We start from the raw sequence: 24,018 nt of genomic DNA, 5'->3' as shown, positions 1-24,018 counted from the left end.
AGCGCACTTGAGCGTATCATTATAGAGATCACAAAATTTTTCAGACGAGCAACTATATGTTCTTGGGCCAAAACTTTTGTCTTCTTTTGTAAATAACCGACACAATGGCATTCTATTTGGTTGCGGTAATGCCTGAATAACTTTTACCATCTTAACTTTTACCATTAACTGAAAAAGTTTAAACGTTATCGGAACGTAATCTCTGCAAAAATCGCAATTTAAGACCTATACATAAAGACAAACAAAGTCTTACGCCAGTATTCTAAAAGCTTACGCACATTCAGACTCATCGAGTGCCGGGAGATCTCTCTATCACTTCATAGCGACTTTTCTGCGGTTTTTCCACTCGAGTGACCCAGAACTTCATTTTCAATGTTTTACCTTAAACCTTTTCATTAATTAAGAAAGGATCATGACTGTCATTAATCAGTAATAAGTAATAACACAGTTTCTATGTCACACTCCAAGAGTGGTAGTGTGAGTGACCGTTTTTAATTCACAGCCGTTAGACATCTTTGATCCAGTCTCGATACTTTAGTTGTCCGGACTTTACATTATATACAATCATTTAATATTTAGAAATTTAATTAATTTTGTGCGGTTATTAATATTACTATTTCGTGAATTAAATTACGCTAAAACTACATGTTTTGCTTTCCGATTTATTTTTCTATTATTATTAATATTTAGTTTATTACAAATACACGTTCGTCGCATTCACGAACAGCTGGCAGAGCCACCATAAAAACTGTTTCAGTCTAAAAATAGTACATAATTATTATATACGAAGGGCATTTTAAGATAATCTTTTACGAGTTTAAAAACAGTTTTAAAAGTACTTTTCCGTTTAGAACAATGCAATTTTTGATGATAGTCGCCTCCTCAAAACAACCATATGGATAGACTAGTACTCATGCATACAATATAAATTCAACGTTATGAGTGCTAATATTTTGGTGTTCTTTGCTGTAAAAACAACGAATTTCTAAGAAATGAAATTTGCATCGCAGGCTGGCTACGCGCCACTAAAATTCGGCAAATAATTTTTTACCTAGATTTTAAATGTATGCATTAATTGTGTTATAAACTGACAGTAGGATAATGTAAGAATTAAGTTAGCACAATAATTACTGATATATTTATACTACCTGAAAGTGAAGGGCTATGTTGTTAAAGTCGTTGGGCTGACTTCGATCCTCCGCTTGATTGCAGATCGAATCTGTAACCAAATCAATGCGAATAAAAATATATTCATTGCCTAACGCATGGTCGACAACATATAATTCACACTGTATATTTCTTAAGCGGTTCTATATATTAATGTAAGCGTAAGCGTATAGGTGATTGTTGCCCATCACTGTATTTTGTAACAGCCCGTTGAAATATAACCGTCTGGAGATGGCACCGTCTAAATTGTGGTGATATGGTTGGCAACCATATGCTTTTCTATTCGTGTTTTAATATTTGAAAGTTAATTTTAATTGTTCAACACAGTTTGTTGGACACTATCGACGGAATCTCGTGATATTATTATGTGTTCACAACTAGAGAACGTCTTGAAAATACATAGTTTATTATATATTTAATCCAGCCATCTGATCGGCTCATTGAAACATAAAGAAAAAGGTTGAAAGCTCATGCACTCACCTCGCGATTACAAATCCCGTATATGAGAAAGATAAGAAAGCCCTATAAATAAAGTTTAATTACTTTAAATTACATTTAAAAATTTGCTTGCATAAAATTCAAAGCTAGGCAAACGTCTTGGGGTTCGTTCCCTCGCATTTTGAAAAAGATATTTCGGATAACATTGGACGCAAAGGGTTTTTAGGTCAGACATATGGTTGAACACGCGTCAAGTCACATTTTGAATTTTCATTTACCTGTGTCGATGTCGATATCACGAATAGGTATTTCCAGATCATGGCTTCATGGTTGAAAGCGATGACACTGAATGCCCACGAGAGACCAAGAGTTGGGAAAAGAATGATTATGCCTCGCGCGGCAGAACTGAAATAAACGTTTAACTGCATGGTCACATTTGAAATAGCCCGTAACACTCGTGACATGCACTATGCTTCAGAAAAATAACATTTCGAAAATTTAGAAAAAGGCTTGTATTGGAAAACTTTTAAAAGGCACATTTTCCCAGGCTTAAGGGAAATGAAAAATTGTATACTTACACAATGTATTTCATATTACTGCTTTGAGCCTTTGCAGCATGAAATAAAACATGAGCCACAGCAATCAAGACGACCAATGTTACCTGAAACAATGAAATTGTTTTGTAAATAGACCATTTCAGCTTGCATACAAATCAACCATATCGGATGTTGTGACCATGAATTAAATAGCCAATAAACTTAACCAGTTCAGACCATATTTCAGATCCGGAATGGGTTAATTTCCTTTCAAGCTGAAAAGGTCTATTTATGATTATAATATATAGCTACATTAACAAATTGCTGAATTTTGCTGAAAACATTAAGATTACCAAAAGATCTGTATGTATGTTTATCTCGAAATATAGAAAGCTTCCTACCGTTGTTACGATGACTACTGGTGCAAAAAACACCCAAAAGAATCCTTCTTTGTAAGACAACCAGCACCTGAGAGGTTGCGAAACGATCAAAGAGTAATTTTTAAACGGATATTAAATTTGTATCAAGCACGTTTAGCTAAAATCATCTCTCTTGAATGAGTCAACTTGAATATTATGCACTGAATATGTAGTTGTAAACAGTATACTTGTATGAAGGTTTAAAACATTTAGTTAGCTTGTTGAATAAAACGATAGACTTGCTTCCTATTTTAAACTTAACCACCGTTTAAGCTAAACGGGCTTGATACAACTGGCCCATGATAAATAACACTATAATACATTGTTACTGTTTGTATAATTATACATAAATATGCTGAAAGTCACACATTTTACTGGCGGGGATTGTATAAATTTTATATAGTTGATTTCGACTCGTATAAATGTTTTGTTAGAATAATAATTTATATGCATGCTTGCTTGTAATTAAAAGGAACGAGATAAAACTGATTTATTCCTGGATCAGTTATAGGTTTTTGGAATCAAAGACGTAGCAAATATAAATCTGTTTTCTGATTGCGAGAAAGCTGGTCCAATACGGCTGGATGCAGTGATTAAAACTGCATCAAACATTAGGAAAAACCGAGCAAGAAAATAACAATCGAGAAAATCATCAACACAGAAAAGCAGCGGGAATAATGGGCTTCGCGAAAATGCATCATAACTACATGTAGCTATGAATACAAACCATTTCTCAGAACCATAAGCATTAATCTTCAAACCAGAAGAAAAACCAACGAAAATCAAAGGAAATCCTACAATTATAAAATCGGAGAAGACTTTCAATTTTAATGTCCCATAAGCGGAAACATAGTATAGGTCCACTTGATATTTTAGACGAATCCCTAGAAAATTCTTAATTTGATCTAATGGCTTCTTTGTCGCGTACTTCCACCGAATTGGATTAAAATCACAAAACAAGACAAATTTTCTATTAATATCCGAACTGCTATTTGGCGACGCCCGAAATTGTGCCTATAGTTATAGATATATATTGATTTGCGCAGAACGGAGTTTATAGCATGTTTAACATTTAGCTATAGTGTTAAATTGATGTTTCGAAGTGCATAATACAGCCAATAGGTCATCTTCAAGAAAAAGCGCATTTTTACTCACCCCAACCAAAAGCATAAAAATTTCTCATTCTAACGAATTCTCCACCGTACACAGAGATGAGTTTCAAATACAACATGGCCGCCTCAAGAAGGATCCAACAAAATGATGCCAGTGAAACATAATGCAGTAAGATTGCAACGACCTTGCAGGCAATCTAAAATACATCATTTCATAATTCAAATGGTTCTCAATCGCGACATCTCAGATATAACCAAACCATTCTATATTTTAGCATTACCCATGAAGATATGGTAGGAAACATGGACGAATTTCGTTTTAAACTAATCGGCGCATTTGTTTATATTTTTTAGGCTAAGCCAATTAGAATGCCTCAAATTGTGACACTTCATGTTAAGTGGTAAGTAATGTATCTTTTCACCGGAAGTAGCAAAAAATCATGCATTCTGGTTGGGTTACAGAGAATGCAAACAAACTTGATGATTGGTCTAAAGCGAAATTCTCCCTTGTTATGTCATGGAAAATTACCAACCTCATCATGTGTAGCACTGCCTCCTGCGAGAAAAACAATCTGGGTCAGTCCCAGCGCGATCTGCAAGTTCAAATGTACCAAGTGTCGACTGGTCGTCAAAATCTGCAAATCTTTGCTAAAATTGAAACAATAGTAAATATAATACAGCTTTTGTATTCGCAAGTATTCTTGAAATCCTACCTTAATCGGGCACACCGGTTGATAGAGCTTTTAGCTTCACAGAGTAAAGGCAAATGACATGCAAAGTTCAATCTTGACCTTGTGTCTTTCTTCTTTATACATGTTTTCTTACGCTACATTGTGATCTCTTGCCCAATGCGTGTAAATGCGATTCAGTTTAAAGAACACTGACTTTCGCGTGAAAAGCAAATCATTTATAAGCGTTAATATGATTACTTTATTTTTCAACAACGTCATAATTCGCGCTGTTGTACGAAATCTTGCATATGAAAACCACTTTACTTTTGGGAGTCAAACTAGCTTAACACATATGGTTAATTTTTTGTCGTGACCATGGGTCATAGTATAGTGTAAACAGCGCCTTATCTTCGTTTTCCTTCAAAGGGTAATGGTTAGGATAGCAAATGTTTATTAGTGTAATAGACTTGGTATATTTATTTCGATCTCTGACGGTCAAATTTTTTAATGCCTTTAATAGCCACAAAATTTGACCCACTCCGGAAGCAACGCGGTATAGTGTAAACAAGGACTTAAATCGAATAAACGACTGTGCTCTGCAGGGTGTCCCAAAAAAGTCCTCTCTATCGAAATTTCGAATCTGATTGCCTTACATTATGATAAACCCAATTGAAATCAAGACGCTTTACTGATTTGAATGCTTCAACCTAATAAATATGCTATTTACACACTATATTGCGTTGATCTGATGCATTCAAATTCCAGCAAAAGCTTCTTTTCAATAAGGGTGATTTTTTAAGTTTTTTTGGGGATACCCTGTACCACAGCATAGTTAAGGTGCTAAACACCCCCAGACCCATGCAGTACAAACAGACACTTACTGTAGAATGATGTAGATAAGGCATGTCAAAACCAGACCAACCAGCGACAATCCTGAGCCAATATAACTGATGAACTTTAAAGCATCTTTATCAGCTTCACTTGCCTAACAGTATGAAAATTGTATGAGTTATGTCACAAACATACTAAAGCTTTGACTTCAAGACTGATTTTGATAGAATTTGGAAGACATAGCATAGATTTCGTGAAATATATAGCAAACTATAGACGTTCCAATGCAATATGCTATATGTAAACGTGAGGAAATGTGCAATGTCCATGTTGCCATATTTCGCATGTGCCGAATACAACGTAGAATACATTCAATACCTTTAATGGGGTCAGGGCTGGTAAATTACTGAATAAATAAGCCAAACAAATATAAATAAATTAAATATTGTGTTTACTTGTGTTCGCTTGTGGCCGCTCGTGCTCGCTTATAGCAAAGTTATTCTTACTCTGAAATAGTGAAGCAATTCCTTTAGACTTTTAGTTCAAAGTACCTCTGAATCAAGAACAACCATTGCAAAGCTAGAAAAATGACTCGTTACACATTCAACAACGTCGTTGCCCTTCGAGGCATTAACTTTCATTCCTGTCGTATTCCAAAGAAGTCCATCCAAGAACATACACCTGACCTACAGACGAAGACAAATTAAAAACGACTTGATATTTAAACATGAATATTTTATATATTTGAAAGGTAAATAAACATATGAAATAAAAAGTTGATCAGCTTGAAAGATTATCGAGAATCATGAGAGAAAATGAAAGTTTCCCTAAAATTTGTCAAGTTCATGGGACGGAGAACTCACCGCCTGAGAAATATTGCTCTGCCGCTAAACACATTTGCTTTGTTAAAAGGAGCAGTGGATTCAATAAATAGTTCCATATTATTGCAAACAAAAACAATTTTCTTGACACATGTACATACCTGACTTCCTGTTACCACTTTTCCACTTCAAAATTTAGCGATACTTGCTCGCCTTCGTCTAACTTGTTGAGCAATTGTCCATCAACGAGGTAATCCACCGACATTGTATCCGCTTGTTGCGCTGCAGAGTTGTTCCTGAAGATGAAAAGCGACAGTAGAGAAACTAATTAATCATTTAACAAAATTAACGGATTATCACATCTCCCAAATCAAATTTCCTCGTATGTTTTATTGTTTTAGACATGGAAACATTGTGGGAGGGAGAGGATCACGTAGGTCCTTCTAAAAAAACAAAAAAGGGGTATTCAAACACTTTTAGACAGCCTACTATATAAACAAAGATTCATGATAGAAATATAGGAAGAAAACTTCTTTCTTTTTTTCAAATCTCAGTAATCTATGACCAAGTTCTTTTCGATATAAAAACGAGCACCAAACAAGTTGATAAACACAAGGGAATGAGATTTTATGTAGCTACAAGTAATTTGTTGAAAAACATGAAATGCATAAATAAGCACAACGTACGTGATACTTTGGCTGAATACTTACGGCGATTTTGATAAACTGATCGTGATGTTACTTATTTCCATTATCACTCCTTTGACAATACCTGTCAGTTGAATGAAAAACACGGTTTGGATAATGTAGCGCAGTTCACAATTTTTTTACAAAGTTTTTTATCAACCGAGAATATTGGAATTTTAGATGTAAACCTATGTTTCTACGATATAAGCCCGACTGAATTTATTGGAACAGTATAGTTGAAAGGTGTGCTTATAAATCTGTGTAGTCTAAAACGGGTTTAAAATAGCTAGTAACTTTCATGATTATATATAAATAGAAAACATATAATTTTCATCCCTAAACTGTTATGTAGCATGTAACTTATGGAGTTTAACAAAACCAAGATGGCTGAAAATCCTCCGTGGAAGTGAGGTCATTACGTATCAACTAAAGGATTACGAGGAATCTTACATGATGATCGATTTTGGCACATCATCGCGATGGATTTAGTTGGAACAGAGGTGGCATTCGATCTTTGATACTGTAGATCTATGAATTTACTCGTAAAAACATCTAATTCTAAAAAATTGAGAAAGAAAAACAATTATGATATTTTTAAGAAACATAGCGAGAAGCTATAAGCCGAGTTATAAGCGTAAGATAATTTAGAGGTACATACATACAAGCCAAATTAAAACATCTCATGCTATTGTCGGGTTGACCTTATTTTGTGTTTTTACTTCAATACCTTCAAGTCACTTTTCGCTTCGTTAAATTTCGGCTAAGCGAGATCATCTAAACAGCCCTTAGATGTCATGAACTTAAAGATCATACCGTCTTTGCATAAGTGATAATTTTTACTTAATAAATAACTAGATTTAAAATATTTTAATTTGGGGTGCATGTAATTACTTTTTTATATACCTAAACCACAGCTAGGCAGCCCGCTAACTGGCCCACACGCCGTAGTATGTATTTTTTGTATATTGTTTCATTAGGTTATCAAGGTTGAGTATTCCATATTCTGGTATATTCGATCATGACTAATTTTTTCTTATACTAATGTAGAGTAACCATAATAATTATGGTATATTCGACTTTGGTAAGAAAAATATTAGTCATGGTCGAATATCCCATATTCCGGCATAATCGACCATGACTAATTTTCTTACCAAGGTCGAGTATACCATATTCCGGTACTCTACATACTAATGTAGAGTAACCATAATAATTATGGTATATTCGACTTTGGTAAGAAAAATATTAGTCATGGTCGAATATCCCATATTCCGGCATAATCGACCATGACTAATTCTCTTACCAAGGTCGAGTATACCATATTCCGGTATATGACTAATATTTTCTCGTGTTCCTCAACTAGCCAATCATATTGCGTATTCGCTATGACGTAGAGCAGGATAATGGGATCCTGACGACTTTTCACAAAATTAAATAAAAAGTGTTATTATTTTCGAAAATTTGTCATATTTGCAATGGCTTTTAAAACGAAAAATGTTTGGCAAATGTTTTAAGTAAGTTCCCACATAGATTTAGTTTTTTGTGTATATTTTTGAATTTAAGTACGCGACTATATTCATGTGTAAGTTTGTTTACAGTTCTTAAATTTGAAAATTTGAGTTTCCCACCCTATGAAGAAATATAAATTTAATAATACATCCTACGGTGTTCGGGCCTGTTGCGTGATACCTGTGCCTAAACCAGACTAAAGGCTACATTAAAATTTGTGGGCTTTCAAATAAAGAATATATCAGTTAGAGGCCTTACCAATATTGCGTTCCACCATAGTAAACGTATAAATAAAGGTACTAGAGTTCACTATTTCAACAATTTTTCTTTGGGCTGAAGAAATTAACTCCTCAACACTTTGTTTCTTTTCCTTTGTTTCTTCTTTACAATTCTCCCGCTGACAGTCAATCGACTCACTTAATGATGTCAATAGTTTTGACTGAAACGATATGCAAACAATTTCTTATCGTTGCTTCGAACATTTTCGATTTCAATTCGCAATATATGGCTTTAAAAGAATTCAACTTCCAAGACGGAAGTTGAAGGGATGCAATAAGCATACTTACCATTTCTTCTTGATGAGCAGATTCCTCACCCGGTGATGTCGAAGGCTCTGTTGAAAACTGTAAACACAAGATTGGGACTACTTGAGTGTCTAAATATTAATATAACATCATTTATATAATAATAAAGCATGTAACTCGAGAAAGATCAAATTGCTTCTTTCTCCTCGTCTGTTCGTCTGTCGGTTTTCTTTTGTTTTCACTGAGGTTGGATGTGAATAATTTACTCTCGAAATTTTACACATTTCCTTTACAATTGAGAACAGTCAATGGTTCACTTGCATTATAGACCAAGTTTTGATCGAGGCGACCAAAATCGAAATTCCGAAAAGGGAAACTAAACTTAGTAAAATTTCCAAGTTTGGCTGCGAAATATTATAAAGTACCAAAGATACAGCCAATTAAACGAAGTTTGTATACTTTTGTACTATGGCATCGCGGAAGAGCGTAACTATAAACTATGCTGTCCAAATTCAAAGATGGAAGTTGTAGGAATCCAATAAGCATAGTACTTCCCACTTCTTCTTGATGAGCAGATTCCTTACCCGGTGATGTCGAGGGCCCTGTAAAAAACTGTAAACACGAGATTGGGACTATACTTGAGTGCCTAAATATCAATATAATATCATTTATATATAAAGCGTACGTGTGTAGCACGAAAAAGATCGAAGCAGTTCGCACTTTTGTCTGTTATTTACTTCCTTCTCCTCGTCTGTTCGTCTGTCTGTTTTCTTTTGTTTTCACTGAGGTTGGATATGAGTAATTTACTCTCGAAATTTTCCTTTAAAATTGAGAACAACTAATGGTCCACACTTGCATAATAGCCAACTTTTGCTTTAGGCGACCAAAAAGGAAACTTCCGAAAAGGGCAAACTAAACTTTCCAAGTTTGGCTGCGAAATATTATAAAGTATACCAAAGATACAGCGAAGAGAAATTCGCAAATTTTGTATACTTTTGTATTATGGCCGCGTGGAAAAGTGTAACTAAACTATGCTGTCCAAATTCAAAAGGCAATACTAACCTTTTTCTTACAGATAAAAGGGCGAGAAGCTGAACATTGAGATTGCTCCCAAATGCGATGTTCTGGACGTACATAAGCGCACCCAGTCCTTCTTTCTTTTTTAATGTCTTGTAGTCTTGCGGCTAGCCCCCAGTTATAGGAAACATTCAATAGACTGCCATTAGGCCACTTCCAGCCTTCGAGCGGATCCTGGGGTAAGAAGGATTTATAATCGTTCACCCAGCATCTCCCAGACAAGCCCGTCCTGTTATAATAATTAAAGAGGTGGACCATGTTCGACGGTAAAAGTTCACCACCCTGCCCTAGGCAGAACATATAAGCTGTAAGCCATCGCATGTGGACCTTTGTGAACACTCGAACACATTTTTTCCCCGTCTCCGTGATTCTTACTTCCCACGACGGCCCACAGGACTGTGAATCTGCAATTTTTTTGGGATATCCTTAGTAATGCAACCTTCTCAGTACACAATTTGAACGCATCACAAACTAATCGAGAATGCATGAAAAAAAAATTAATTGAGTATTATATAAGTTAGTCAATTTTGGCTGTATCTTCCTAGCGGTTATTTTAATCATATGAAATTGCTTCGAGAAATCAACAAGCAGACTAAATACAGCATACAGATCATTCAATTACCGTTACTTTCATTCTTGGCATCTTTCACGCAAACTGGATGGTGGCGAGAGTCACAGTCTCCTTGCCGGATTCGTGATATTTCGGGTGCTGAGCAAGGAAAACTAGAACATTCTCTCACGCGAAACTCCGTCATATTTGTCTGTGTACTAATGACCGTAGTGATGCAACTTTTCTCACTGGAATTTATCTTTTTTAGCCCGATCAGGTAGTTTTCGTTGAATTTAATGGAACCGTTATCATATAGTTTATCCAACGTTTCCCGAAATTGAAGGGTTGATGGAAATAACGAGCTGTTGTTGCCATACTTTCTTTTACATTTTAACACAGCGTCTTCCCATGTAGACAATTTACTTTGTTTGTCTTGATACACTAAATTTTTTAACACTTTTAAGTAGCTAATTTTTACAACACGAGCGGCCGTGTTGCATTGATTGCATATTCAATAAAACACGGCCGCGAGTGTTGTAAATATAACTTAAATTTGGTAAAAAATTGACCGGTGAAATGAAGTGTAATGAATAAGATTCGAAAGATATGATTAATAGCTATGCAAATATATATATATATATATAACTAATTTGCATATACAGCGTGTATTCTAGGCAGTATTCTTCGATAAACTTTATTCTATTTCCTAAGGGCTGTTTTAAGCTTTTATACGTGCGTGTACGTTCGTGCAAAAAACGCGACAGTGGAAAGCAGCCCTCGTGTCATATTTAAAAAAGCCAGGTGAATAAATCGAAAGAACTTAGTTTCCCCATATTTTAGTATGCATTTGTTGACCCATGTATTAGATAATAAAAAATTGGAAGCATTTAAAATCAAGTTTTACGTGCATAAGTGGAAAACGCGTAAGTAGAAGAAAGCAGCTTTAATGACGACTAAAAATCATCCGAAACGCAGATAAATAAAGTAAAATGTACTATACTATTCGATTTTGCAGTACTTCGCAAACCTTTAAATTTCACTTATACGCAGTGGGATAGTGGAACCGATTTTTAAGCTATCTGGCGTGCCGTCGCGAAAGGTTTACTCCCTGAAATGTATACCTGATGGCGAGTCTCCATCGCAAATAAATAAGTAGTTGAAACATCGGTTTAAATGGAGAGTTCGATTTCGCACGAAGCCACATCCCGGACACCCATAGTTTAATACCACGATCTTTTCTTTGCCCCATTGTAGCGGCTCATCGTTTGCCCATTGCCAACCCAGGATGGGCTTTGGCAGCCGTCTTTCTGCTACACCAATCCAATATTGTTTCTTAGTCATCGTTGCGCCACTAGAATTCCCGTGTACGCTCTCCACATACATTTCACTCTGTTTTGCCAGACAGTGAGAGAATGCCGCAAACCAGGTCATTAGGGAATAAACATTAAGATGGCAATATTCATCATTCATCTCCCAGCCCTCGTCACAACTCTCTAATGAGAGAATTTGGAGTTTTTACATGCAGGATTTACAGGCTATTTATATTTATAAAGCGTTTTTTCAAAGAAGTCAGAATCTTTAAGTTTAGCAACTTTTCGAAGAGTTTTACGGAGTTAATCTCACCTTCATATTTTCGTTTTACACATATGGATGGAAGAAACCTGTCGCAGTTACCACGCTTCCTGATACCTTTGGCATCGTGGTCGCCAAAATAACACCAAGGCCACACCTCGCGCTCTAAATACTCGTCCGTATTATTTGCCGGAATTAATTCCGAGGCGGTCTTTTTAAGGCCGATCCAAAGCTTGCCTGTAAAATTTGTGAGATAAAGCATATCCTCTTCGTCTGCAAAATCCAGCAAACTTGCATTATGCATCGAGCATGTGGCATTGGCCTTCTCCCAACTAAGTTTTAAGTCGCTGTATGTATAATTTATCCCATATTCCACCTTTTCTGTAAAAAAATGAATCACAAATTGGAAAACGAAAGAGAAGAATTAGCAACTCCTCCTCCTGTAAACGCTCACCTACACCACCGTGCCTACACCCTAACTCATTGAGTGGGATATCTCAATCTTGTAATAACGTTTCTATGACGATATTTGCACTGGAAAAAGTGCTTCATTTTCAATGTTTTACCTTTAAATGTAAGTGAGCAACAAGGGGAAACTATTCACGGCGATATCACGGCCATATTTCGCAACCAAAATTTCCAATCTTTTTAAATTTAGGAAGCTAAGCGCTCTTTCCAGCTGTACTGATAAATTTGACTAGTTTTGAAATTAATCTAAAGGGAGCATTCTAATATTAGCGTCATAGCGCGGTCACTATAGCCTTATCTTACCTTTATTCGTTCCTGACCCAGATTGCCCTTCCGCCAGAACTCCATTGGCATTGCATCCGATCTGTGGAAATATTAAAACACGGTGACCCTACGCAGTCGAGTAATGCTAAACGTGTGGTATTCATTCAGTTTGGTGGGACTTTTTTTACTCGGTTTCACTTGCGTTTGAGCTTGGAATTGAAAACTCTCAAGATCTTGTCTCGGAAAGTGACAAATGAAAAATCTTCGAGACATGTGTTTCATTTTTTTTCGGATTGATCACAGTAGGAATTTTCAAAAGAAATCATAAGTTTCAAAACTTTCGCTTTAATTGTTTGAAGAAACTAAGGGACTTTTCACATGAGACCGGTTACCCGGAAAATTTAACGAAGCGAAAAATGACTTTGAGGTATTGAAATGAGTGAATAACATGATCCTGGTAGTTGTGTAGTCATCCTAACAATAGCATGTGTTTGTTTGGTTTCAGGAAGACTAATTTTAATACCTCAAAATCATCTCATCCTTAGTTAAATCTCGGGATAACCGGGGCTCATATGAACAGCCCCTAAGTGACTAAACCATTTCATTTTAATATCCGTTGAAACCTAGAATTCACGAATACAAAATTCCAACCATATTCCTAGAAACATGGACATGCCCATGAACAATTATCTGAAACTTATTTCCCTTAACTACAATTTCATAACTAAGAGAAAATCTCTCCATAAAGTCCAGTATTTTTTGAGATTTTTATTTCAATTAGAAAGATCCTGCATAATTCGATATATTACCCTGTGTACACACATTTAAACTGCAACTCTTATGATTATTACACATTTACTCCGCGCTAAATCTAACACAGAATGACACTTACCAAATAACTATGGGACAAGACACTAAGCAATCCAAAAAAGTAATTCAATCCACAGTACTCGCGATAAAGGTCCATAGCTGAGTCCCAACGTTATTGTATGTATATAGTTGAAATCAAATGTATTATTCGGCTGTGATCTTTATGAATACAGCTTTACAAATACCCGTTCTCATTTACGTGTGCAAAAGCAATAGGAAGCGTATTTGCATGTCTAATTTAAAAACCAGATGGGCAATTACATTCAAAGTTTTTACAAATGTGCAATGTCAAGCAAGCGTGATATCGATTGATAAGTATATTTTGTAAAATACAATCAACGAAATGTTTAAATGTCAGTTTGAGCTTACGAATTACTTGATATTTTCGGGAACGCTTCTATATCCGCGACTGTAAGATAGAGTTGTACAACACAATACATGCATCTATAAGCTCTTAAAATGCAAAATATATTGATGTTTATCGAAATTACCCGCCGGTAACTAATAAGATTAAGGCTAACTTATTAATGTCCACGTCTTACTCACGAATGTGAGGCTAAAATGTGTTTTCATGCTGACAATTTCTGAATGATGATTTCGTGCGAAGGTCGCTATATGACGTTTTTTTCTCTTTAAAACTTCGAGCACTTTGTGATAACAAATTATCAACATTGTTACCATTTGCATCAAGCGAAAAGTATATTATATTAAGAAATAGAAAACATTTTCCGTGTTTCTATACAGTTATAGAAACATGCGTGGGAGTTTGGGAGAACGTGAAATAAACAGTAGGAAAACGATCCCGTAAGGCGAGTCTTTCCACGTCATTTCGAGTTCTCCCAAACTCCCATGTAAACTTCTATAACTATAGAAACACAGGGAAAAATGTTCTCTTTTTCTTTCATAATATAACACAGTGAAAAGATTTTGTAAAAATATTATAATTCGATTCAATTACAAATTCTCATTACATTGTTTCGCTTGTCAAGTTCGGCGGGAAAATTCCCGTGTTTCTATACAGTTGCAGAAACCCGCTTCACAACCAATCAGCACGCGCGTACTATAAATGTTATATTATAAATACATTTTTCAAGAATGACGCTTAACGCATGCAATATTATCAAACAAAGTCGTGTTAACTTGACATTGAATGTCGTAAAATGATATGCAAGTACCTTTTCATAGGCGTCCCTCACAGGGAGACCAAAAATTTTATTGCATTATCAGTGAAAACCTTATTGCATGAGAAATGCATCTAAATTACCTCACAATCGGAGTCAAGCGAACTATTAATATACAGACAATCATCGATTATTATATGGCCCATCTTTGCCCATGCAAAATACACATCGACCTTTTTTACTAAATAATAAAAATTTGTTTATCCAATTACAAGTATAAACTTTTTAGCTATAAAATAATTGTGTTAATCAAATTCTCCCAAAGCGAGTTTGCACTGAGCTGAAGAGACGTGATATTGTTTTGGGAATTAATGAAAATGTCAAAGAAATTGGCGACAAAATGGCGTCAGTCAAGCTAATATGTGCATTATTAAGAAACCTTGAAAATAACTTTATAAGACTTGGAACATCCGTAAATTCAAAGTGGAAAAAAGGATGATTTATTAAAGATAGAATATCCCGTCAGATGTGCGGACTGTACTGTGTAAGATAGGAGAATCGATCCATATCAAACGATTGAACTGATGCCCGATAACAACAGATATTTACATATATAATTTCATATCTAAAGGCCCACACATTGGACGCGATTTACGCGACGCGAAATTTCCATTTCAGAAGCTACTAAATTAAATTCGAAAGAACATTTTGAGAGATATGGGTTGCTGAAAAGTCGAAATGTACCACACTTCAGTCCATAGCAAGAATATCACAACACTGTCAAAATTAGCATATTTTAAAAACTGAAATATTCTTAAAAATCGTCGCGTGGGCAAATCGCGTCCGGTGTGTCGGCCCTTACACTGAAAAACGGTTTATAAACTTATGAACACCTTATGTGACGTAAAAAACAAAAATACTGCTGTTTGCTTGTTGCTAGGCAAACGCCATCAATTACATGTAAGGAGAATTTCAACATTGATATGTTCAAAGAAATTGCCACTCTTGTAACGTTCTTTTTACATTATACAAACGAGTTCGTCGAGCTCTAATGTTTTCGGGAAATGTTGTTAGAACGCTCGAGATGCGTGGATTTGCCTCGTGTTTTGCGCGGTTTTCTTGTATTTTAACAAGTGATGCGTTATCCCAACCCTAGTGATGCATTATCACACTATGATGAAACTACCAACGAGCCAGTCGTATTTGTTTCATAAACATTACACTTACCAAATGACAGATAAAAAGACCAAGCGCGCCAAAGTACGAAAGATCGAAAACCATACGCATAGTTGACTTCGAATGTCAAAACCCAAACTTAGCTACTCCATGCGGCAAAGCTCCGCCAAGTTCGCGATCAATGTATGCACAGCTTCGCAAGCTGGATGCCTTTAATATGCCAATTTAAAACTTTGTACTCAGAAGCAGCCAATACGATGGGCGATTTCAAGGGTAATTTTAAAACCGGATGGCCGCGACAAATTTAACTATTGGCAAGAATTAGCAAATTTGGCCTAAATTTAAAGACAGCGTCTTACGCTAATGGTTTTTAGAAAAAATTACCCCCCAAAATGGCAGCAGGTATATTCGTCATTATGAGAAAGGCTAATTAGCTTTGCAGCGTTGCGGATGTAAATATCCGGGGAGACAAGCACCCCACCACAGGTACTTCGTACCGTTGCTCAGGGGAAATTGTTTTACTTAAAGAGCAAGGCAATCCCAGCACAAATTCATACAGAATCCTTCTATACGGACCTCTCGCTAAGTGAAAAATATACTGTCATTCATGACCGTGGTGGAGCATGAATCATAATAATTTCTATTCTAACAATAGAAATCATTGAAGAGAAATCCATTCAAGGTTTCATGGCTAGAGGCTGATGTCAAAACGTGCTCTGTTGGTTTTCTAGCTAGTCTATTTAGAAGTTTCTTCTCAATCCTTTTAAAATATTGATGAAAAACTAGACGTTCCAAACAGGTTGTCCCATGATGGAGGTTGTCGCCATTCAACTACATAATTGAAAATATAACACTATCTACAATCCACGAGGTACGTGTTCCATGAAAAAATATCAACTCCTTAAAATTATAACGAGAAACCTTTGCTTAGAAAGTCTAAGCAAAAGCAATTAAGCAAGCGCGCAAATATATATCTCAAACATATCTCAACTATCGGCTTGTATTAAGTACCCATGAAAAGATGGCAAAAATTAACAGGAGTCATAATATTTTGCCCCCCCCCCACTGGCACATTACTAAAATAGGGCAGATTACTGTAGGAGGTTCATAATTAGATTATGGCATATAATCTTACCTTTAGATCTGAGTGAATTATCAACATTACCGTTCTAAAAAGTAGAAAATTGTGTAATTCACAAAATGGCCAAGGCGCTGGTTTATAGAAAAGTTAACTATATAGTTAGCTCCTTTTTATAACTTTGACATATTGGCCAATCAGAGTCGATTATATTTGCGTTACCTAAGATTTAACTATGCAATGTAGTAACGAGTTTATACAACCACAAACCTTCACCTATATCATTGACATTGTGACAATCTAAATCAATGAATACCTTTTCGACAATTTTTAACCAGGTATTGACGAAATACATAAGAATCATCGCGTCAGGGATATTGTCTCCTTCAGAACAGAACACGAGCATAGTAACCAAGGGTATATTTTCCTTACAACTAAATGTAGAAAAACGACTAGTTCAGCGACTTGTAAGATTATTGTCTCGACCTTTGAGATTATATAAATGAGACTTGATGGAGCGTCGAGGATAGATCTGTAGAAATCAGACTAGAATCACTGGAGTGGTTATCAATTCTACTGCAACGACCAGACGAAGAGCTTTTCTTCATTTAGGTATTATTCCCGTGATTAGAAATCATGGGCTTTGACTAATCAGAACACACTTTATATACATGGTATTTTATAAAAACAATTACCATGTTTGATAAAATCGTTTCGATACTCCTCCACCAGGTAGGAACGATTCAGTGCTCCCACCCTTAACTGAAATCAAAAAGCAGTAAACTTTTGTCCGACATCCTTCACATTTAGCAGAATCAGTAGCGTAGCCAGCCTGTCGATTTGTCCCGCTATGCTAATATTTTAGTGTTCACTGACTGTGAAAACAATAGATTTCTAAAGGCATGAATAATTATAATAACTCCAAATTTACATAGCGGGACAAAATCGTCAGGCTGGCTACGCCACTGAGCAGAATGTATACGCCTGTCAGTCAGAAAATATATACATGTACAAGGCAAGGCAAGGCAAGCCAAGCCGAGCAAAGTCAAGCCAAGCCAACCCCACCCAACCTCAACCAAACCCCACCCCACCCAAGCCAAGCCAAGCCAAGCCAACCACAGTTCAACGAGAAGCTTGCATGTATCAGAGAACATCTTTACCTCACAATAATATACTGACCGTTATCATTTCGTTCCTCCAGGGACCTCCACCCGAATTCCTGTTGGAATGTCTCGTTCAGATGTTGGGTGACAGGGTTGAGCAGATATCGGAAGGGACCGCTATATAACGAAAATGATACCCAATTCTGTTTTATTCGATGCCAAAACAACACTCGAAAAGAGTAGTTTGAAAGAGTGTTAGAATTTTTATAATATTGTACATAATTTGCACGTCAAACATGTTTAACTTTGACTTAACTTTACGTCGCATAATGTCACATGAACAGTACTTACCTCTGGATTTGTGAGTCCACTCTTTGGCTAGCAATACAACTTGTTAACAAAATAGTTTGTTTTAAGCAACATTTCTTAATCCACTCCACAATATGGTCGCAAAAGATTTGTCTGCATCCCTATACGAATTATTTTTAGTAAGGATATGGCTAAGGTTGTTATTTTCATAGCCCAACTTTAAACCTAAATTTTTCTTACTTCTAGTCCGAATTTGTCGACAATGTTGGTATCTTTATAATCGGAAAAGAACAAATTCTCAGAAAATACAAAAAACCCGAAATCGAAATTTTCATTGCATATACACTTTAACGGTTATAGAAATGACTGAAGTGTGTCAACTCAAACTAAAGATGTTATAGACTTTTGACTATTTACATATTTGGGGTCTAAATCATGTCACACTTAGCTTTCTGCACAATATTGGCACGGAATTATCAATTATTCTTTGGTAGTCGAAAGCTTCTTGCAATTTCTATTCTTAGAAACCATACATACAGTCTGATGTGGTGCAGAAATAGCATTTTATAAACAAGGGGAAAATTTGACCAATCGGCAAATTTGTTTACATTCTCAATAACCCAATCAAAAGGAACAATATTTATCGTTTTACTTTAAAAATTTAACCATTAAAAATTTAGGTATTCTGATCTGATTGGCTTAGCCGGTAAAATGTAAACAAATGGGACGAATACTGGTGATTAGTTCAAAACGAAGTTCTCCTTCCTTATACTGTGTTTTATGTAATTTACCTTCGCAAGAGGTGCTCTTAATTGTACAACCACTAGTTTCTTTTCGTCGCATTTGTAAACTGAAAAAAATCGAGTGATTGACCCATCAGGAAGTTCCCTTGAATATAAACGATGTACTTTCTCCCATCGGCCATCAAAAATATGAAAAACATTCAACATCGATAAGGTTGAGTATATATTGAACTTTCAGGCTAAAAAATTAATTTCTTCAAAAAATCAGTCTTGAATTTGACGTTTTAAAGGCCGCCATAAAAATAAAAAAAACGATTGACTTCCACAGGAAAAAAAGGGAAAAAATATGAACCAGGCTTAGGAATTTCTCTTCCTTATCCACAGCATAAATCATGCCAATGATATCACAATCAATTATACCTTCAGCACTTGTTACCAGGTTTCCCTCTTGGATTTTAGGTGATGCAAATGGATTATTACCAGCAACTGGCAATATGCTGCTGTCATAGAGATAACCAACTTTTTTTAACTCAACATTGTATATCAGCAGATCGACTGCAAGTTGTCCAACATTGCCAATGGAAATTGCTGGCTAGAAGATATTGTTATTCATAAATAAAGTTGCATATCACAAACAGCATATAATGCATAAGTTTAGTAATTATGTTAGATTGATCTGTGCAGCATGACCTTGAATTTTGCACTTGAATTTGCTGAATTGAAATTCAAAGTTTTATATGTTTAAGAAATATCTTCTCATGTATCTTATCAAAAGCAAAGAACAACTAAAGGTCATTACACACTTATCTTATTCATAATTAAAATATATAATGTACCACAGTACCAGCTAGACTGGTAATTTACAACACTTATATATGTCTGTAGCAATAATGGCTTCTTACAGATATTGGTGTGCAAAATGTATACAAAAAAATCTATATACAAATCTATACCCTACAAAATTACTGCAAGACCTTAATCAACTATCACCAATTAATATTGGATACCTCGAGAAATGTTTTCAAACCTCCCTTGGGAGGTGCGGGAGAAGGGAAGAGATTCAAGGGAAGGTATGTACAGGTAAGGGCCAAGGTGCATATATTATGTTCAGTGCTTATTATACAGTATGGATAAAAACAGGATGGGTAAGGGTTGCTCCATCATGATTATGATGGGACTTGCATTTTTTTCATATTTTCTCTTATTTTGTAAACCTAAGAAAACTGGGTAGTCATGGCTAAACCTCTAAAGACCCGAGGCCCTCGACGGGGGGGGGGATTAACATTACACGTGGGTGCCTGATCATGAAACTCTGGAATAACTTTGTGATAATTGTCACTTTGTTTACATTGCTTGACCAAATTTGTGCTTCATCATAAATGTTCACGAAGTAGTTCTAAGCTGTAAACTTCGCAAACTTACCAAAATTAAAGAATATCCCTCGAAAATCAGCTCTTCTTCACTCACACACGGAACAAACATAATTCAAGTCTCTCAATTATTCACATTCAACCCCCCCCCCTCCGAAAATAACATCACGAGCCCGCGAACTTTGAAACCAATATGGCGGAAATCGAAGTCGGAAAACAATGCTCAGTTTCTTCATGCAAACAGCTCGGTAATTTAACATCTTTGAGAAATTTTGTCGTAGGATTTTTTTGCTTTTTCAAATTATTTACCAAGACGGCCTTAAAATGATCAAACACTCGTTATTTTTGTAGATTTTTTGCCATTTACCTGCAACGACTGTTCAGCCATATTTTGGTAGGAAATTGATTGTACATAACCACTTATCACGATCGGCGACCGTTGAAATTCTTTTGTATACAACCGATAATATACCGTACAAAATCTCTCATGTGTCTCACGAATACCTTCATTTTGACCCGCCATGTTTTTATAGTGTAGTATTATAAAATGGAGTCATTGCATGAGTGGAGACACCACACACAATACACACAAAACAATAAACAAATACAAGTTTCAGGAGGGCTTTGTAATAACTTCCAAAATGGGTCTTTTTGGAAACAATAAGTCGAGGAGCTCGCATATTTGAAAATATTAAAAACGTTTTTCCAAAAACAAACGGCATCAATGTGACATTTTGCATATTACTTCATGTTACTGCAAACTAGAGCGACCAGTTGTTAAAAAAAATTTGAGATGTTTGAGAACTTTCGCCCTACCTACATTCAGCAAGACGCAAACTAATTTTTGCACCAACTGGGATAATTGCCTACAAAACTCCATGACCGTTTAATTGTTGATTGCAGAACTGATCCAACTAATCTGATAAATACGCGGTGACCCGTTTGTGCATTAGCAATTACGCAGCTAATTTGCGCACGTTAAAACTATACCAATTATCACGTCAAATCAGTATCTTAATAAACGAAGTTTCTTTATAAAAGATGTATCAACATCAATTCTTTGCTCATAATGTACCTCTTAAAATTTCCCCTGTTTCAAGACCATCAGTCATAAACTGATGATCACTTTCATCTTGTAGCCTTGAACATCGATCGACAACGTCTCATAACTGTCCGGGAAATGGAGAAGCACAGGTAAAAACGGCTTTGCTCGCAAGTCGCATTACGGCCCAGAAAAGAAAGAAAATTACTTTGTACATTTAAGCAACTTAAGTGATAAATTTACCCAACAAAAAGTAACTCGTCAGGAGAAGAATGAACTACCAGTCTACCATTCTTCTCCGAATGATCATTCTTCTCCGGTTCAAAATTTAATTGTTCTTCACTCATGCAGGAAACGAAGTCAAGCAGTCACGAACTATCCAGAGAAAAATCATCAACCGTCGAATGCTGTTTCGAAGGCTGCAGTGTCCGAGATTTGACGCCAGTTTTATGTGACCACTGTCGACGTGAATTCTGCCTAAGGTATTCCAACAGAATTTCAAACACTTTGCATTCAAATTCAGTCTAAATCGTAAACCCCTTTATCAACACTCTTCCTGTGTAAATTCACTTATTCAGGCATCGACACCAACCAGATCACTCCTGTCCGAAATACGAAGAACAAAAAAAATCCGCAAGCGAGGCCATGGCACCAAAGTGTAAGCTGCAACGCGTAAATTTGCAGTTTAATGTGTTTGCTTTTAAGTAAGCCAAAGTTACTTTCCTTTTTTCAGTGCGCATCGTGAAAAAAGAAAAAACTGGTTTGTACCTTAAAAAGAGTCTACAAAATTATAGCACGCATATAAGGACGTTCTAGATGGTGTCAGTGTTTATAAAATGTCTGTTTGGTGCAATTTAATAGGCCGTGGCGGTGCAAGGTCTGACAGTCGTGCTGCTAAAGTTGCTCTGATGAAAATGAAGCTTCACGCTGTTGGTGACGCATCCACCCCTCAGGTAAACAAAGTAGAATTTCGAGTCCTTAGTTGCGGGTTTTCAATCTCAAGTTTTGTATTGCAAATCCCGAGTGATGGATTATGAATCCTTACTTGTGGGCTCTAAATTCTGAATCAATGATTTCGAGTCCTTAGTTATGGATGACAAGCGTATAAGATATGAATTGCTAATTAATCCTAATACTTCGTAGTTATTTTCTTCTATATTTTTCAGGAGGAGCGAGTTTTCTTTTCTATTCTTTTACCAAAAGAGTCGATGGAACAAAAACCTAAACCAATGTTCTTTTCAAAGGTAAAATGGGTCATTCTATAAACACACGTTTATATTTGACACATGCGTGGCGCGTTGCACACTTATCGAAGGAACTTATGTGCATGAGGCATAATATATGGACCCCCAATAGACATTTATCTTTCCCCCACATCAACAACTGAGCAAGCTGTTGGAACTTTTCGTAACTTCGACTATCATATTGTATAATAATAGAAATGGAGTATTGGAAGAATTATTGATCAAATCGCTAAGACATATAAATTAAAGAACGAGAACAACCAACAAACATCTAAAGTAAGTAAAATGACTTAGGCCGATATCCTCTTTCTGTAACGGAGAACATATTTAGATTACATGCGCGTTTTTACTCCATTCTCCCAAAAAAGCTACATCGACTCTAAACGTGTTTACCTTGGCTAATATAATAACCTAGTCGGATATATTTTAATTTAGTAAACCTCTAGAATTCAACTACTTATTGGTAGCTAATAATTCCATGTTTAGAATCGACAATAGTTTTAGATCAGTTTACTAAGTGTTAGCGCAGCCATCAGGTTTAAGATTAAAGTTGGGATTTCCATTCGTGAATCGGGAGGCACGAAATTATTAACTGTTCATCAACAAGAACGCCATTTTAAATTCTTAATTAATTGTAGAAACTGAGGCTGTTCGAGAAGTCTTCCGAAAGACAATTAATTCTCGGAAATACTTTGGAAACAGAGATGAACGAAAATGCAGAAACATTGTTCAGTGGATCCGAGTTGATTTTGCGGTACATTTAGGAGGCTTGCCCATGTAACGAGAGAGGACTAGAAAACACCATTTGTCGAACAAGTTGTTTGTTGAAACGACATGGTTGTACTAGTTAACGTGATTGACCTGTGAAATACGGATCCCTGAAGTTAAGGATAGAGACCATAACCAGAGTTGTGTGTTTGCTCGCTTTATTGATTTATCTAGCTGTCATTTTTAAAATAAGAGCTCTACACTACAACGTTTGGTATATAAAGGATTTTTCACAATTCTACTACGCATGTTCTATTCAATTGGGCACACTGTAACTGTAAATACACGTTAATTAACTTATCAAATACTACATCATATAGAGAAATGTTTGTTTGTAGAGAATACACCACGGAAAAAATACTTTCATTCATAAAAGTTACTTTTGCTCGATAACCCCACGTACCATTATCAGAGCCACAAAAATCTCAATGCAATGTCGTCAACTTTATATTCAAATATTGAATGAGGTATAATATTAGACCGAAAGCCGTGCCTTTGTAATAACGCATTTACGTGGTGCAAATCCAAACAAACAAACATTCATATCATTCC

The 24,018-nt window shown here is 35.9% G+C and overlaps 4 protein-coding genes across 4 annotated transcripts; 1 reads left to right on the top strand and 3 right to left on the bottom strand.

Moving 5' to 3' along the window:
* Window positions 1–509: 509 nt before the first annotated feature.
* LOC114516722 (adhesion G-protein coupled receptor D1-like) lies at window positions 510–9,846 on the bottom strand. Its single transcript, XM_028536273.1, has 17 exons — window positions 9,774–9,846; window positions 8,754–8,810; window positions 8,446–8,626; window positions 7,132–7,239; window positions 6,706–6,766; window positions 6,157–6,291; window positions 5,726–5,860; window positions 5,225–5,328; window positions 4,206–4,320; window positions 3,716–3,869; window positions 3,288–3,354; window positions 2,543–2,609; window positions 2,184–2,266; window positions 1,884–2,010; window positions 1,648–1,689; window positions 1,149–1,219; window positions 510–758 (listed from the first exon to the last, which is right to left on the bottom strand). Exons 7-16 carry the CDS (start codon window positions 5,849–5,851, stop codon window positions 1,163–1,165), a joined length of 942 nt encoding a protein of 313 aa, XP_028392074.1. The 5' UTR covers window positions 5,852–5,860; window positions 6,157–6,291; window positions 6,706–6,766; window positions 7,132–7,239; window positions 8,446–8,626; window positions 8,754–8,810; window positions 9,774–9,846; the 3' UTR covers window positions 510–758; window positions 1,149–1,162.
* Window positions 9,756–13,658, bottom strand: LOC114516588. The gene is made up of 6 exons (XM_028536114.1): window positions 13,535–13,658; window positions 12,682–12,742; window positions 11,962–12,291; window positions 11,460–11,831; window positions 10,411–10,779; window positions 9,756–10,192 (listed from the first exon to the last, which is right to left on the bottom strand). Exons 1-6 carry the CDS (start codon window positions 13,607–13,609, stop codon window positions 9,756–9,758), a joined length of 1,644 nt encoding a protein of 547 aa, XP_028391915.1. The 5' UTR covers window positions 13,610–13,658.
* Window positions 13,659–14,565: 907 nt separating this feature from the next.
* On the bottom strand, window positions 14,566–20,558 carry LOC114516895 (proteasome assembly chaperone 2-like). The gene is made up of 9 exons (XM_028536502.1): window positions 20,465–20,558; window positions 19,463–19,634; window positions 19,091–19,149; window positions 18,342–18,460; window positions 18,067–18,167; window positions 17,583–17,649; window positions 17,204–17,321; window positions 16,945–16,978; window positions 14,566–16,640 (listed from the first exon to the last, which is right to left on the bottom strand). The coding sequence occupies exons 1-9, from the start codon at window positions 20,522–20,524 to the stop codon at window positions 16,573–16,575; spliced, it is 798 nt and encodes a 265-aa protein (XP_028392303.1). The 5' UTR covers window positions 20,525–20,558; the 3' UTR covers window positions 14,566–16,572.
* A 5-nt stretch (window positions 20,559–20,563) lies between these two features.
* On the top strand, window positions 20,564–23,970 carry LOC114516896 (AN1-type zinc finger protein 1-like). Its single transcript, XM_028536503.1, has 10 exons — window positions 20,564–20,660; window positions 20,764–20,806; window positions 21,552–21,606; window positions 21,806–21,936; window positions 22,033–22,112; window positions 22,188–22,214; window positions 22,316–22,407; window positions 22,621–22,698; window positions 22,894–22,974; window positions 23,337–23,970. Exons 1-10 carry the CDS (start codon window positions 20,606–20,608, stop codon window positions 23,460–23,462), a joined length of 768 nt encoding a protein of 255 aa, XP_028392304.1. The 5' UTR covers window positions 20,564–20,605; the 3' UTR covers window positions 23,463–23,970.
* The last annotated feature ends 48 nt before the right edge of the window (window positions 23,971–24,018 follow it).

This window comes from Dendronephthya gigantea, unplaced genomic scaffold, assembly GCF_004324835.1.
Source record: "Dendronephthya gigantea isolate DGI-Jeju-01 unplaced genomic scaffold, DenGig_1.0 000006F, whole genome shotgun sequence".
Taxonomy (NCBI): domain Eukaryota; kingdom Metazoa; phylum Cnidaria; class Anthozoa; order Malacalcyonacea; family Nephtheidae; genus Dendronephthya; species Dendronephthya gigantea.
Note: the sequence above shows the minus strand (reverse complement) of the source record. Positions and strands in the feature narration are given on the sequence as shown.

Bases quoted from the DNA above. Each gene is read 5' to 3' on its own strand.
- LOC114516722 (XM_028536273.1), bottom strand. From the start codon at position 5,851: ATGTTCTTGGATGGACTTCTTTGGAATACGACAGGAATGAAAGTTAAT. The intron at 2,267-2,542 runs GTAGGAAGCTTT...TCATTGTTTCAG, and splicing joins CAGTAGTCATCGTAACAACG to GTAACATTGGTCGTCTTGAT. The intron at 2,011-2,183 runs GTAAGTATACAA...CGTTTATTTCAG, and splicing joins AGTAATATGAAATACATTGT to TTCTGCCGCGCGAGGCATAA.
- LOC114516895 (XM_028536502.1), bottom strand. From the start codon at position 20,524: ATGTTTGTTCCGTGTGTGAGTGAAGAAGAGCTGATTTTCGAGGGATAT. The intron at 19,150-19,462 runs GTATAATTGATT...GATTTTTTTCAG, and splicing joins CCTGGTAACAAGTGCTGAAG to TTTACAAATGCGACGAAAAG. The intron at 16,979-17,203 runs GTATTCATTGAT...TCTACTTTTTAG, and splicing joins GGTTAAAAATTGTCGAAAAG to AACGGTAATGTTGATAATTC.
- LOC114516588 (XM_028536114.1), bottom strand. From the start codon at position 13,609: ATGGACCTTTATCGCGAGTACTGTGGATTGAATTACTTTTTTGGATTG. The intron at 12,292-12,681 runs GTAAGATAAGGC...ATTTTTTTACAG, and splicing joins TGGGTCAGGAACGAATAAAG to AAAAGGTGGAATATGGGATA. The intron at 10,780-11,459 runs GTATACATTTCA...TAAAAAATTTAG, and splicing joins CGATGGAGACTCGCCATCAG to TGTATCAAGACAAACAAAGT.
- LOC114516896 (XM_028536503.1), top strand. From the start codon at position 20,606: ATGGCGGAAATCGAAGTCGGAAAACAATGCTCAGTTTCTTCATGCAAA. The intron at 20,807-21,551 runs GTAGGAAATTGA...TTCATCTTGTAG, and splicing joins GACTGTTCAGCCATATTTTG to CCTTGAACATCGATCGACAA. The intron at 22,975-23,336 runs GTAAGTAAAATG...AATTAATTGTAG, and splicing joins ACAACCAACAAACATCTAAA to AAACTGAGGCTGTTCGAGAA.